This window comes from Zootoca vivipara, chromosome 5 (assembly GCF_965207765.1).
Source record: "Zootoca vivipara chromosome 5, rZooViv2.hap1.1, whole genome shotgun sequence".
NCBI classification, from domain to species: Eukaryota; Metazoa; Chordata; class Lepidosauria; order Squamata; family Lacertidae; genus Zootoca; species Zootoca vivipara.
In genome coordinates this window covers 90,904,859-90,920,623 of record NC_142588.1, presented here as the reverse complement: position 1 = coordinate 90,920,623, position 15,765 = coordinate 90,904,859, and the positions used below count along the sequence as shown (strand labels likewise).

The window sequence follows — 15,765 nt, the reverse complement described above, 5'->3', positions numbered from 1 at the left end:
CTTCTTTGGTGTGTCTAGATCCAGCCCTGCTCTGGAGGGCTTCATGTTACAAAAAAGATGATTAAGAAATAAATATACGGAAAAACTTTCTGTAAGAAAGTAAGAGCTGTTTGACAGTGGAATGGTCTCCCTCGGGAGATTTTGGACTCGCCTTCCTTGGATGTATTTAAGCAGAAGTTGGATGGCCATCTGTTCTGGATGCTTTAGCTGAGATTCCAGCATTGCAGGGAGTTGGACTAGATAGCCCTCAGGGTCCCCTCCAACTTTACAATTCTACAATTCGATGGGACCCAGGTGAATGCCATGACCTAGAACCAAATGTAGAGACCCACTGGGGTCAGCACAGCATGTAGGCAGTTCTGATCATACATTGCTTTCAAGAACCAGATTTACAAGGATTAAGAAGACCTGTGCCATTCAAGAAGGCCTGTAGCTGGCCCACACTCAAGGCAGCCCTGTTTAGGGAAGCTTTTAATCTTTAAGAAATTAATGTATTTTAATATTTCTGTTGGAAGCTGCCCAGAGTGGCTGGGAAAACCCAGCCAGAAGGGCGGGGTATAAATAAATTATTATTATTATTATATCAACATGGCAAATTAGATTCTAATCCATAATATGCAAGGCCCAAAATGGAGGAGGTGCAATAATAAAAATAAAAATCTCTTTCAAATGCAGAAGTCCCACCCCACAATGAAGTAGTAACCATAGTTGTAATTAGTACAATCTGTGTTTCTCATTGGAACATAATGAACCATGAATCACGCACAGATTGGCTGCAGTTCTTACTCAGGGCCACCAGTATGCAAATGAAAGATTGAGAACTGTTGCTCACTGATTGGTTAGTTAGTTGGAAGTTGTTACTGTTGCAAGTTACTTACAGGTAGTATTATATAAAGCAGCCAGCTAGGCTGCAGTCAGACTCAAGGAGGAGTTCTAACTGCTGTAACAAAGAGCTGTGGATCCAACAGACAGGGCCGGTGCGTCCATCAAGGCAGACTAGGTGGCGGCATAGGGCGCAAAACTGGAAGGGGCGCTGCGCTGGACAGCCCGTGCGCACGTCGCCCGGTGCAGCTGCAGTCGGCCGGGCTGTCAGGGGCACACCAGACAGTTGCACGACGCCCGCCGGAGTCTACCACAGCTGCGCTGTAGAATGTGGGAGGGGCTGACTCTCCCAACGTTCGGGAGACCTTTGCGCACGCGCACAGTGGGGCACATGCACACAGCGCAGCTGTGGTCTCCGGCGGCCACCACATGGGGCTCATGCGCCCAGCACGCCTGTGGTGGATTCCGGCGGGCACCGCGCAGCTGTCACGGACTCCCGCCGCGGCCTCTCTGGTCGCTGAGAGGCCGCAGTGGGACCCGCGCTTCCCCTCCGCCGCAGCTCAGTGCCGCTGCCTGGAAGCAGAGCGGCAGCTGGGCCGCCAGGTCGTTGCCTCCGCCGCCGCCCCAAGAGCCGCCTTCCCAATACGCCACTGGGGCCTCTGGGCAGCCGCTCTCCTCGCCCGGGGCTGGAAGCCCGAGAAGTCCTGCCAGTCCCCGGCAGGGTCCCGTTGCGAGGCCACCGCCGCCACCGCCATGGCCAACGACGCAGCGACTGAGAGGAGAGAGGGCACCTCACCTCCACCCCGGCACTCCGCAGTGCACACTCCCAGTTTGCCCGGGCGGAGGGGCGCCCCGTTAAGGAGGGAGGCCGCCCATCGCTCGCACCGACATCGAGATCTTGGCCTCTTGGTTTGGGAAGCTTCGCAATAGGCAGTTGGGTGACCCAGAAGCCAGCGCCGCATTGTTGAACGGGGTTTGCTCCCTGAGTTTCTCCACCCTCCTCTAGAATTGCGCATCTACCGACATCTTCCAGGCAAGAGTTCACAAGTATGATTTTCAAACAAGGTTTACTCCATAACTCTTATTTATAAATTTAGTTGTTCCATGTAAGTTTTAAAATGCATGTATCAATTTCACTGACCATTGCCAGAACTCTAAACATAGTACACACAACTTTTTTAAAATGTGAGATACACTTGCTTCCAATGGCATGCAGTTTTCATGCCCCTACAAATCAGTTTAACTTTTAATGGTCAAAAATGCTTTCCCCACTCTTTGGTTTTTTTAAAAAAGGATTCCAACCAACAGACACCCCACCCCCCCACCCCGCAAAAAAAAAAATCATTTCAGCCAGGGCATAGAAGAACATAGTTGCAATGCATGGCTCAGTACTGAAAATGACATGGCTCATTTGCAGAGCATGGCACTAAGCTAGGGTAATCATAATTGGCCTCTGTGTTAGGGAGAATATTTTCCAGATTTGAGGAAGGATGTAGAGTCAGTCACTCTGATATTTAAACAGATATAGAGCCCAAACTTTTTTCTTCTAAAAATTCACTGACAAACTCAAAAAGCAACCTCTAAATAATAGTGACTGCATTTTCATGCATTCCTCTGCATTCAAGATATGCTGATCTTAAGCTAGGAGAGAGGCTTCTTGGAAACAGATCTACAAGCTTGGTGGATCAGGGGAATGCTGTGGAATGCTGTATCTTGATTTCAGTAAGGCTTTTAAGCATCACTTTAGCATCACTTAAATCCTAAAATGAGTGCTGGGGATGTTTCTTCCAAAATGTTTGCACTTCCCCCCTCCAAAAAAACAAACAAAAACATTTTGCTTCTCAGTGAGTGACTGTGAACATGTACAGGACACCTTTCCTATTGGATGGGAAGCATCTTCATATATATATATATATATATATATATATATATATATATATATATATGAGCATAGAGTCCACGGGTGCCTTAGTGCCTTCCAGGTTAATGGATAGGACCTTCCCTACCAAGCAGAGAGGCACTACCTCACACAACTGATTAAGGGTGTCATGGAAAAGCAGCAATTCATTAACTTTTTATTTTTATTTTAGTGCCAAGGAGGGAGAAGAGGTGCTTGCGGGATTTTATGCCACAGCTGCCATAATCACTTGATAGGGCTTGGGTAAGCACCTTCATATGCATAGTCATATGCAGTTCGTCTTCTTGACACATGTAGGTGTAGGAGTGGATGTGCAAGGCAGATAGATGCATTGCTGCTGTAAATGGGCTGGATGAGAGCCAATAACCTGGAGCTGAATCCATACATGACTAAGGCAATTGTAAGGAGTGGTTCCTGAGTGAATGGAGTGGGTTTTGTCTGCTCTGGATTGGGTTACGCTACCTCTGAAGGACTTTTGGATCCAATACTGTTGCTCAAAGCTCAAGCCTTGCAGTGAGGTGCCTTCCACCAGGCACCCTGCATGGACAAGCACAGTTTAAGATCTGTTGTCTAGACTCTGGTTAGATTACTGCAGTGCATTATATGTGATGCTGCCTTTGAAGATGGTCTGGAAACTGCAGGTGGTGCAGAATTCAGTGGCCAAGTTACTGACCAGGGAACAATGGTCTGAACATATAAAACCAATTATGGCATGACTGCTCTAGATACAAATTACCTTCTGGGCTCAATTTTTTTTCTATTTTCTATTTTTTCTAATTTTTTCTAATTCCACTTTTATTTTTTCTAAAAAAGGTCAACAACTCTGGCAAAAAAATTTTTTTGGGGGGGGGGCGGAGAAGGTAATTTCGCCTAGGGCGCAAAAAACCCTAGCACCGGCCCTGCCAACAGAGCTGTGTCCGCCATCCATCTTTCCTACTATTTAACACCAGGGGTCAATGAGGGTTTTGAAGCATGATGGCATGCACTGGCTGAACACCAAGGAATGGTGGAAGGTACCACCTGGGGAATTTCCAAGAGATGAAGGCCGAGAGGCCGGGGATTGGAGGTGAGTCAGGGAGAGTCTGTGGCAGAGAGAAGTCCAGAAGCAGAAGCAGAGGCAAAAGAAGGAGATGAGGGAGGCCAAGAGGCAGAGACGAGTCAGGCTATTGAAGGAGCCAGGGTGTCTTCCCCCTCCTGCTGCAACAGGCTCCCCTCTCCCAGTGTCTCCCAGGACCAGAAGAGGGAAGAGCAGAGAAGGGTGATTCAGTGGAGACTTAGATTGCTTGGAAAGGACCTGGGGAAGGAGGAGATCTAAACAGCTGTGGAAGAAGGGGACCTTCAGCCTCCTCAACTGCCTCATGGGGGCAAGACCTACTGAAAAGAGTTGCAGTGGCTTGGCACCTACCTGTGAGCAAGGTCTTGCTGCTTCTAATACTCTAATTATTCTATTTATCTTCCAGTAAATAGTTATTATCATATTTTATGTGATTTATTGCTGGGTGGCTCCCTGGCACATGGCTAGAAAGGTAAAGACTCATAAGGGCAGGCCTTGGAAAGGCTACCTCTACCTATGTAAACCAAGTGAGACTTGAAGATGGCCTTAGAAACTCCCAGATCTAGATGTTCTCTCTGATCTGCATCATCAAGGTCAATCAGCTTGATGAGTACCAGTGGAAAATGACATTATCACTGGTGGCTCCACACGTGAATGCTGCTTGACCCACTTTCTTGCAGTCCTTAAGCAGTCCCTAAAAACTATTTTTTATCCCACTAACCTTTTATGAGTTTCATTCCTTTTTAATGGTTTTGTTTGATGCTGCTCTTATTATGTTTATTCTAGATCCATTTCTAACCCAGGTTTAGGCCCAGTTTTGGCACACAAACTGCTTGGGTCGCCCTGTATGATGATCTCTGTGGGGAGTGAGACAGTGGAAAAGTGTCTCTGTTAATTCTTCTTGACCACTCCTTGACTTTCTAGGTCATCAAGACTGCTTCCTCCACCCTTGCCCCCCACTGCAGGAGGAGCCTGATTGTTGTCAACATTTTTTATTTACTTATTTACATATTTACATATTTATTTTCTATACCACCCTATACCCAAAGGTATCAGGGCAGTTCACATAAAATATCAAATAGATAAAATAAAATAAAACCAACAATCCAATAAAAAACCCGAAAAGAGCCAGCATTTTTAAAAGGGTATAAGATGTAGATCAAGTCAGGCAAAGGCCTGGGTGAAAAGGAATCTTTTTGCCTGGTGCCTAAAGGTGTATAGTGAACATGGGTGGAGAAGGTCCCTCAAAATATTGTATTTGGGGGGGGGGGTCCAAGAGAAGTTGACACCCACGCTTCTTACCCATCATTTCTCTAAACTATATTAATATTAACAAACATTTTCTTCTGTTTTGATTGAGACTCATGGTGTAAATCATGAATAAAAGGAGAACTAATTTTTATAAGGAGTGAAATTATTCAGGGGTGTTTCTCTTCCACTTCCAAGCAGGCACCGTGCATTTGGGCGAGTCCTCACTCTCCCAGATGAACCCCCTCCGAGAGAGAGAGAGAGAGAGAGAGAGAGAGAGAATGTACACATGCACACTTGGCTTTTCCTAAGAGTCTGGGTAAAAGTTGGATCCAGTACATATAGATCAGAAAGAGGAAGCAGGAAATACTATCACTCTTTCAAATTCCTCCTCCAGCTCTCTGCACTATTCAAGGGAGAACAGAGGTAATCCCCTCTCTTTGCGCTGGAGAGGATTTTGGTGTGTTCCAGCGGGGCTTTTCTCATACTTATTTTTTATTTTGTGAATAAAATATTCTTTCGCAAATATTTATTTCACAAAATCAGTCTTTTTCTTTTGTTTTGATTCAGACTCTTGGTGTAAATCAGGAATAAAAGGAGAACTAATTTTATAAGGAGTGAAATTATTCTTGGTGTTACTCTTCCACCAAGGGAATCACCAACTTTTTAAAGCCATTGAGCACATTTGGAATTTTGAATAAGGAGGGAATAAATGAATTAGTGAATTTTGTGTGGTCAGCACCATGCATTTGGGTCAGTCCCCACACTCCCAGTTGAGCCCCCAGAGAGAGAGAGAGAGAGAGAGAGAGAGAGAGAGAGAGAGAATGTACACGTGCACACTTTGCTTTTCCTAAAGGTCTCGGTCTCATTTTTATTTAATGAACATTTGGAACAAAATTATTTCCTACATATTTTTGTCACAAAATTGGTCTGGATTCTAATTGCAATTAATATTAATCGGACATCCTCTCATTTGTGTGACACATATAAGCATGATTATAGTGTTCGATTGTGTTACATGACTTGCAATCACAAGGCAACTTGCAAATGATGACACAACACTTGTTGCTTGTTTGTTTTAAGTAACTGAGCATATAAAAACAGGGAGTACTGCTGATGTCTTTGATGAAAGCAAATACTCCTTAGATAAAGAGAGTTGAACCTGACCAGACAACCTAGAAAGAATTAAGGAGAAAGAGACAGCAAGAGAAGGATGGAGATATGGGCATTTTTTATTGCTCTGCTGGTGGCGCTTCTGATTCTGCACTACCTGAAACAGCTTTGGTCACGCAGGCATTACCCTCCAGGACCTCTCCAGCTTCCTCTCGTGGGAGCCATGTGGCTGTTTGGATTCAAGATTCATGAAAATACTCTCGTTCAGGTACTTGTTGCTTAGTGATAATTCAGTCTAATGTCAGCAATTGTTTTATCTATTTCCCCCAACAATTGTGATATGTAAGCGTAAACTATAGTATGGGTTAAAATGGTAAATGCCATAAGCCTCCATTGTCAGAAGCTGTATGCAATACAAATAATAGTAATAATATAAAGGATATTATTATTAATACTGAAAAGCACAAAACCGTATAAAAGTTGAAAATGCGCATTAAAAACTACTGATCAAAAATATTTATTGTATACTTTTGAACTGGGGAAGGAGGAGAGAAGACCTTCAAAGGAAGAATGGTTTATTAAAATCTTGGAATATGCAGAGATGGCAAAAATTGATAAAAGATACAAATTTAGAATCTTTTAAAGACGACTGGAAACCCTTTCCACTCTATATAAAAAATTATTTCCCATATGCAAAGACCATGGCGTGGATTGAAATGTAAGAAAACAGCAGAATATATTCAGAAACATGTTAGAGAGTGTCAGGGGATGGTTGTTGCTACTCTTGAGTAACGACCCTCCACATCTGCTTGTCTTTCAGATGTTTTTATTAGTGCATATTATTTACAGTGCAAAGAGTCCATAAATCAGGTCTGCCTCAGTCTGAGTCAGAATCTTGCAATGGTTGCTTTCTGTTTCGCGTCCAACATAACAGCCTGGGAACTCCGAAGCGCCTCCCTTTCCTTCTACGGGGAGCCATTCATCTCAATTCCAGTGTGGGGGGGAAATGGCCTCCCTGCTGACTGTTTGCCGGTCCCTTCTTCCACCGCTCTCTCTCTCTCCCCTCGGAGCAAGGGCTCTCTGAAGCTTTCAGAGCCTCGGGTCTCCCTTTCTGTTTCCTGGCTCTTGTAATCTGATCCTGTGCTTGACTTGCTGCTTGGCGAGGAACTTGACCTGATTGGGGGGGGGGGGCTGTTCCCTATAAGCCCTCCCCCTTACAGAGAGGATGAAATTAGATAAGATGGAACTTTGTATGTAATTCAAGTTATAAACATTGATGTTGGGTGGGTGGGTTGTCACTTGTTTTGTTGCATTGGAATGTAATTGCTATGTAACAACCTGACCCAGTGCTCTAGCCCACCCTGTACCCTCCAGATGTTTTTTGACTATGATGCTCATCTGCCCCAACCAGCATGGCCAACAGTCAACAATAATGGGAGTTTCAGTTCAAAAGCCTCTTGTGGGCTACAGTTTCCACATCCCTGCACACAAAATAATTGTAACAAAATCATTTTCTGGAACAGGAGGGCTGATCACTATGAAGTGCCTCTGCTGTTCTGATCCTAGGCAGAAGCAGCATAGACAGCAAAGAGTAAAATAAATGGGTTGAAATGGAGGGAGAGGATGAGGATGAGGTGGGGAGATGATAGGAAGAGAACTGCACATAGTGAGAAGCTGCAGAGGTGAGGGAGACTGAAGCTCTTGTATTAAGTTGAAATATCCAACTGCGTTTTTGAACACATCATTCCTCTCCTCTCTTTTGACCCAAATGGTAGCTGGGAAAGCAACATGGAAATGTTTTCACCCTATGGATAGGACATCTACCCATTGTAGTACTGTGTGGATTCCAAGCAGTGAAAGAAGCTCTCATTGACCACTCTGACAAATTAGACCAGCGACCAGAGACTCCTTTCCTTAGGACTATGGCAAAAGGAAAGGGTAAGTAGTGAAGAATAAGAATTTCTACTGGTATTTTCCCAAGAGAAAAAAATTAACGGGCTGACCAGAAAAATGGTTCTCTATTATTGTTGCACTCAGCAGGAAATGGGTTACCTAGGAGCCAACACCTAGGGGCTGGGGTCCCTTCAGCGCCCCCCCTAAAATATTTGAGGGGACCAGGCTCCCCCTATGTTCATGGCAATTGCCATTCTAATGGTGCGCGTGAGCCACATCATGTGATTGATTATGCAAGGCTGGGCTTACTTCCCCATATTTTATTCAAGTTGGCACCCCTGATGGATTGCAACAAGTGCTTTGTGGAAATAGCAATTGTACTGCACTGTGGTTAGATTCAACTGCAGGTAGAAGTTTGTTGCCTCTTGCAATTGTAATGCATTTACTATCCTGGCCCTCGGTTTTGGATGAAGAGCTTGAACACTGAGTTCTTTCTGCTGAAGGCTTTGACGCCTACATCAGATTGGCAGCCTCTCAAGAAACCTAGATCACTGAAACGTGGTGGGATGAGTCTCATGACTAGAATGTAGTAATAGAGGGGTACAATCTATTTCAGAGAAATAGACCAAACAGGAAAGGAGGAGGAGTAGTGTTATATGTCAGGTATGTGTAGACCTGTGAAGAGATCCAGGATTTAAAACTTCAAAGCCAAATTGAGAGTATCTGGGTCAGAATTAAGGGAGAGAAAAACAACAGTGATCTCATTGTGGGAGTTTACTATAGATCCCCAAGCCAAACTGAGGACACATATGATGCCTTCCTGGAACAGATGACCAAGCATTCAAAAGTGTCAGGAGTATGGGCAGGAGTCAGGCTCTGGGGCCTGTAGTGCTTTGCAGGACTAGGGCCTGACTCAGCTTGTGCTGGAGAAGCAAGGAGTGACCACTCAGGTGAGGCCACTTGATACCTCACTGCACCTGGTGGCAGGAGCTGGGAGGGATAAAAGCTCAGCATTTCCCTTCAGCTCTTTGCCACAGCAACACTATCCCTGCCTGGTTGCATCTGGCCTCTTGCAACTGCCTGCTGCTGGACCCCCAGCCCTGCACCTGTTCCTGCTTCTACACCTCCATCTTGCCTCTGGTCCTGACGTCCTCAGCCAGGGCTTCAACCGCCCGCCGACCGGACCGTGACAGTTTGCTGTGGCAAAACCTCGTCCCGGCCAGGGTGCAAGATGGACGGAGCCCGGCCTATGGACCTCACCGCTGTGCTGCAGAGCCTCCACACATAGGTAGCTACACTCCAGGGGGAGGTTCGAGCACTTCGAACGGCCCCTGCTGTGGTTCCAGCCCGACGTGCTCTCCCCGTCCCATCGCCGGAGCGGTTCAGGGGAGAGCGTGGCGCCCTGCAGGGCTTTGTAAGCCAGTGCCGGCTGTTGTTTGCCACCTGTGCTGCGGACTTGCCCACCCAACGGAGCCAGGTGTGCTTTATGGTTAGTCTGCTCACAGGCCCGGCCCTTGCTTGGGCTACACCACGGGTGTCAAACACAAGGCCCGCGGGCCAAATCCAGCCCGCCAGACCTCGTCATGTGGCCCGCCGAGCGCCCCAGCCAGCAGGACCCAGCAGCGGAACCTTGCTGCTGAAGCGCTGCGCCGACAAAGCGCTGACAAACAGCTGGGGCCTGGGGGGCGGGTAGAAAGGTGGCCGGAGCAGCGCTGCGTGGAGCACCCCGAGCCACAGCAGCAGGAGGAGGCAGCTTGCCAGGTCAGCGCCCAGCAGCGCCACACGGAGAGTCCCGAGCCTCTGTGACGCAACAGTGCTCTGTAGCACTTTGAATCCTCCTCCTCCTGCCACGGCTCGGTGCCTGGAAACAGCTGTTGCTGCTGCTGCTGAAGCACAGACAAAGCACCCAGCAGCGCCGCGTGGAGGAGGATTCAAAGTGCTACAGAACACTGCTGCGTCCCAGAGGCTCAGCAGCGGCTCAGCCTCACGAACATGCAACTCTGAGGCTTTACGCACGTCTCCTAAAACGGACACCCGCTGCCTCACACTGCACAGGAAATGCTTTTTGCCCCTGGGTCCCTTCGCGCTCTTTTCTGGCGCTGAATCAAGGCGGCGACCCCCCCCTTCCCTTTCTTTCTTCCTCTCTCTCGTTCTTATTCTTTCTTTCCCTCTCCTTCCTTCCTTCTTTATCTCTGTCTTCTCTCCCTCTTTCTTTTTCTTTCCTTCTTTATCCCCTTCCTTATTTCCTACTCTTCTTTCTCTCCCCTCTTTCCTTCCTTCCTCTCTCCCTCCGACTCCCTCTTTCCTTCCTTCTTTCCTTCCTTCCTTCCTTCCTTCCTTCCTTCCTTCCTTCCTTCCTTCCTCCCTCCCCTCCCCTCCCCTCCCCTCCCCTCCCCTCCCCTCCCCTCCCTCTCCCTCTCCTCAGAAACATAGGATGCTGCTTTATACTTCTGGCCCTTAAACCCTGGAACCAGGAGAACAGCTCCAGTGAGTCAACCTCAGCCAGTCCCTTTGGTGAAGGGCTCACTGGCAGAACATCTGCCCTGCATGCAGAAGGACCCCAGCATCTCCAGGTACCAGTAGCTCTGCAAAGCTCCTGCATGAAACCCTAGCAAGCCTCCACCACCCAGTGCAGTTACCAAAAATCATTTTTCAATAAATTGTACAATAATTGTACATTTGAATATCTACTTGCCATTATTCTGACTATGTTAGTTATTACTTACATTATTACAAAAAACAGTAATAATTGAATGCAGTGACAATAATTTCATGATAATAAAGAGAACCGGCCCTTTGAGGGTGACCAAACTGCTGATGCGGCCCCCGATGAATTTGAGTTTGACACCCCTGGGCTACACCATACCTTGAGGCCGACGACCCCCTGCTGGGGCATTTGGACAATTTCATTGTCGCCCTGGAAGGCATGTTCGGGGAGCCGAATCGTGCTCAGACTGCTGAGATGGCCCTGCAGAAACTCCGGCAGGGGGCCCGCCCGGTTACTGAATATGCCGCCGAGTTCCAGCGCTGGGCTGCGGACACTCAGTGGAATGAGCCAGGTCGCCGGTTCCATTTTCATCAGGGACTTCATCCCTGCCTGTCTGAGAGGGACTCTGAACGCAGGTCAAGGGATCCTCCGGAGGCTAGCGCTGCAATGGGGTTGGAAGAGGAGCCCATGCAACTAGGCGCAGCCCGCCGTTCCCTCTCTAGCCAAGAGAAGAGTCGGAGGCGGACCCTGGGACTATGCTTGTATTGTGGAGAAAGGGGCCATTTTGCAGCAGAGTGCCTGGCGAAGAGGTCCGCGTTGGGAAACGCCAGGCCCCGGCTGAACTAGGAGGGGTTCAGCCGGGACCCAGTCTTCATGCACCTCACTTCCTGATCCTTGTTTGCTTCCTCCTTCCCCAGGGGGGCATGCTGACCCTGGAGGCAATGATTGACTCTGGGGCCTCTGGCATTTTCATGGACATAAGTTCGCCAAAAAATACCAAGTACCGTCAGTGGCGAAAGCCTCGTCTGTGCCAGTGGTTGGGTTGGATGGAACTCCCCTCGCTTCCGGCCCTGTTACCCATGAGACCTGCCCGCTGGCCATGTTAGTGGCGCCCCAACATCAGGAACTATTAGTCTTTGACCTGGTCCAGACGCCTCATTTCCCGGTGGTCCTGGGTAGTCCCTGGTTGATCCGGCGCAGCGGACGCTGTCTTTTTCGTCATCCTTCTGCCGAGACGTTTGCGCTCAACCCCCAGTGCTACCCCCATTGCCACCAGCGCCAGGGGCGCCTCACCAGCCAACCCTTACTTCTTCCACTTTACAGGGGACTGCCCCTGATGGAACAGGGTCTCCGGACATCCAGTTAATCCCGGAGCCCTACTGGGACTTGGTGGACATGTTTGAGAAGAAAGGGGCTGAAACTTTGCCCCCCCCCACCGGACTTATGATTACCTCATTGATCTGCAGCTGGGAGCAGAGATCCCCTTTGGCCGCATTTATGCCTTGTCGGCCCCTGAACCTGGGGCCCTCCGAGAGTACCTGGACTCTGGCCAGGGGGTTCATTCGTCCCTCTACTTCCCCCGCTGGGGCCCCCATCTTCTTTGTCAAGAAGAAGGATGGTGGGCTGCGTCCGTGCATTGACTACTGGAAGCTGAATCAGGTGACCATCAAGAATCGCTACCCTCTACCCTTAATTCCAGAACTGTTCGAGCGGCTGCAGGGTGCGAAGGTCTTTACGAAATTAGACTTACGTGGGGCGTACAACCTGGTTAGGATCCGGGAGGGAGACGAGTGGAAAACCGTGTTCCGGAATCGGTATGGCCATTTTGAGTACCGGGTCATGCCTTTCGGACTGTGCAACGCGCCAGCTACGTTCCAGCACTTTGTGAATGACGTCCTGCGTGACTTGCTGGACCGGTTCGTAGTCGCGTATTTGGACGATATCTTGATTTTCTCCACATCTCTAGAGGAGCATCACCAGCATGTCCGCCTGGTCCTGCAGTGACTTCGGCAGCACAGGCTGTATGCCAAGCTGGAAAAGTGTGCCTTTCACCAGTAGCGCATGGAGTTCCTGGGATAAATCATCTCTCCTGCAGGTCTCCAGATGGATCCCAGAAAGGTGCAGGCGGTGCTGGATTGGAGTCCCCCCAAAGATATTAAGGGGGTCCAACGGTTCATTGGGTTTGCCAATTTCTATCGCCGCTTCATTCAGGGCTTTTCACATGTGGTTGCTCCCATTTGCACCCTGGTCCGAAAGGATGCAACGTTCCAGTGGACACCGGCTGCGCAAGAGGCTTTTGACTTCTTGAAGGAGGCTTTCACATCTGCTCCCATTCTGGCCCATCCGGACACCCAGCTCCCTTTTGTGCTCGAGGCAGATGCCTCAGACAGGGCAATCGGGGCTGTGTTATCGCAACGACAGGGGGCACAGAAGTTGCTTCACACCTGCGCCTTCTTTTCCCGGCAACTCACTTCTGCGGAACGAAACTATGATATTTGGGAGCGGGAACTCCTTGCAATTAAAGTGGCATTTGAGGAATGGCGCCACCTGCTGGAAGGGGCTCTGCATCCAGTTCAGTTCCTCACAGATCATTGGAACCTTGAGCATTTCCAGGCCATGAAATGCCTAAAGCCACGCCAAGCACGTTGGGCCTTGTTCTTCACATGCTATAATTTCCAGATCGCCTACCGCCCCGCTGCTCAGAATGGGAAGGCGGACGCGCTTTCCCGGAGGGACTCGGACTCCGGGGATGACAATTCGGAGTATGGGCAGGAGTCAGGTTCTGGGACCTGTAGTGCTTTACAGGACTGGGGCCTGCCTCAGCTTGTGCTGGAGAAGCAAGGAGTGGCCACTCAGGTGAGGCCACTTGATACCTCACTGCACCTGGTGGCAGGAGCTGGGAGCGATAAAAGCTCAGCATTTCCCTGCAGCTCTTTGCCACAGCAACGCTAACCCTGCCTGGTTGCATGTGGCCCCTTGCTCCTTGGACCCTTGCCTTGCCGACACCTTGATCCTCGACCCCCCCAGACCTTCGCCTCCACCTGGCTCCTTGACCCTGCAACTGCCTGCTGCTGGACCCTCAGCCCTGCACCTGTTCCTGCTTCTACACCACCATCTTGCCTCTGGTCCTGATGTCCTCAGCCAGGGCTTCAACCGCCTGTCGACCGGACCGTGACAGAAAGGAAGTGAGATAGTAGTAATGGGGGATTTCAACTATCCTGATATTTGTTGGATGTCAAACTCAGCCAACAGCATAAGGTCGAACAGATTCCTCACTGGCCTTGCGGACAATTTCATTGTCCAGAAAGTGGGAGAAGCAACAAGAGGATCAGCCATTTTACATCTGGTCCTAACCAATAGTGATGACCTGGTTAGTGGGGTAGAAGTGGCAGGATCATTAGGTGGGAGTGATCATGCTCTTCTGGAGTTTATTATTCAGCGGAAAGGAGCAACCAAGTATACTAAGACTCAAATCCTAGACTTCAGAAAACTTAGGTAAATGCTCGGTGAGATCTCATTGACAAAAATACTAAAAGGGAAGGGAGTTCATGATGGTTGAGAGTTTGTTAAAAGGGAGATATTAATTGCACAACTTCAGGCAATACCAATGAGATGGAAACATGGAAGGTGCCTAAAAAAGCCAGGGTGGCTATCTAAAGAACTTTTAACTGAGTTAAGATTTAAAAGGGATATGTACAACACATGGAAAAAGGGGGAAATCACCAGAGAGAAATTCAAACAAATAGCCAGCACGTGTAGAGACAAAGTCAGAAAAGCTAAAGCACAGAATGAACTCAGGCTTGCTAGAGAGGTTAAAAGCAACAAAAAGGGCCTTTATGGGTATGTCCGTAGCAAAAGGAAGAACAAGGAAACAGTGGGGTCACTTAGAGGAGGAGATGGTGAAATGCGAACAGGGGATAGAGAAAGGGCAGAACTCCTCAATGCCTTCTTTGCCTCAGTCTTCTCCAAAAAAGAAAACAATGCCCGACCTGAAGAATATGGAGCCGATCATTCAGCAGGGGAAACACAGCCCAGAATAAGTAAGGAGGTAGTACGAGAATAATTGGCTAGTTTAGATGTATTAAAGTCTCCAGGGCCAGATGAACTACATCCAAGAGTATTAAAAGAACTGGCAGAGGTGATTTCAGAACCACTGGCAATAATCTTTGAAAATTCCTGGAGAACAGGCGAAGTTCCAGCAGACTGGAGGAGGGCAAATGTTGTCCCTATTTTCAAAAGGGGGAAAAGAGAGGACCCAAACAATTACCGCCCAGTCAGCCTGACATCAATACCTGGAAAGATTCTAGAGCAGATCATTAAGCAAACGGTCTGTGAGCACCTAGAAAGAAACGCTGTGATCACTAAAAGTCAGCATGGGTTTCTGAAAAATAATTCATGTCAGACTAATCTGATCTCATTTTTTGACAGAATTACAAGCCTGGTAGATGAAGGGAACGCTGTGGATGTAGCCTATCTTGATTTCAGCAAGGCGTTTGACAAGATGCCCCATGATATTCTTGTAAAGAAGCTGGTAAAATGCGGGCTAGACAATGCTACCATTCAGTGGATTTGTAACTGGCTGGCTGACCGAACCCAAAGGGTGCTCATCAATGGCTCCTTCTCATCCTGGAGAGTAGTGACTAGTGGGGTGCCACAGGGTTCTGTCTTGGGCCCAGTCTTATTCAACATCTTTATCAGTGACTTGGATGATGGGTTTGAGGGCATCCTGATCAAGTTTGCAGATGACATCAAATTGGGAGGGGTGGCTAATACCCCAGAGGACAGGATCACACTTCAAAATGACCTTAACAGATTAGACAACTGGGCCAAAGCAAACAAGAAGAATTTTAACAAGGAGAAATGTAAAGTACTACACTTGGGCAAAAAAAATGAAAGGCACAGATACAGAATGGGAGACACCTGGCTTGAGAGCAGTACATGTGAAAAGGATCTAGGAGTCTTGGTAGACCACAAACTTGACATGAGTCAGCAGTGTGATGCAGCAGCTAAAAAAGCCAATGCAATTCTGGGCTGCATCAATAGGAGTATAGCATCTAGATCAAGGGAAGTAATAGTACCACTGTATTCTGCTCTGGTCAGACCTCACCTGGAGTACTGTGTCCAGTTCTGGGCACCACAGTTTAAGAAGGATACTGACGAGCGAGCTGGAACGTGTCCAGCAGGGGGCAACCAAAATGGTCAAAGGCCTGGAAACGATGCCTTATGAGG

At 48.2% G+C, this 15,765-nt stretch overlaps 1 protein-coding gene across 2 annotated transcripts in view; it reads left to right on the top strand.

The window, feature by feature from the left end:
• Nucleotides 1-15,765, top strand: part of LOC118078447 (cytochrome P450 2J2) — a 78,936-nt gene that overhangs the window by 30,599 nt on the left and 32,572 nt on the right. Inside the window, exons 1-3 of one of the 2 annotated variants that reach the window (XM_060274306.2) lie at nt 1,397-1,869; nt 3,038-6,423; nt 7,931-8,093. The exons of the other annotated variant lie outside the window; for it this stretch is intronic. Of the exons in view, the coding sequence (XP_060130289.1) occupies nt 6,256-6,423; nt 7,931-8,093 (331 nt within the window). The 5' untranslated portion in view covers nt 1,397-1,869; nt 3,038-6,255. Of the gene's footprint in view, nt 1-1,396; nt 1,870-3,037; nt 6,424-7,930; nt 8,094-15,765 lie in introns of those variants that run through there. 2 annotated transcript variants of the gene reach the window in all.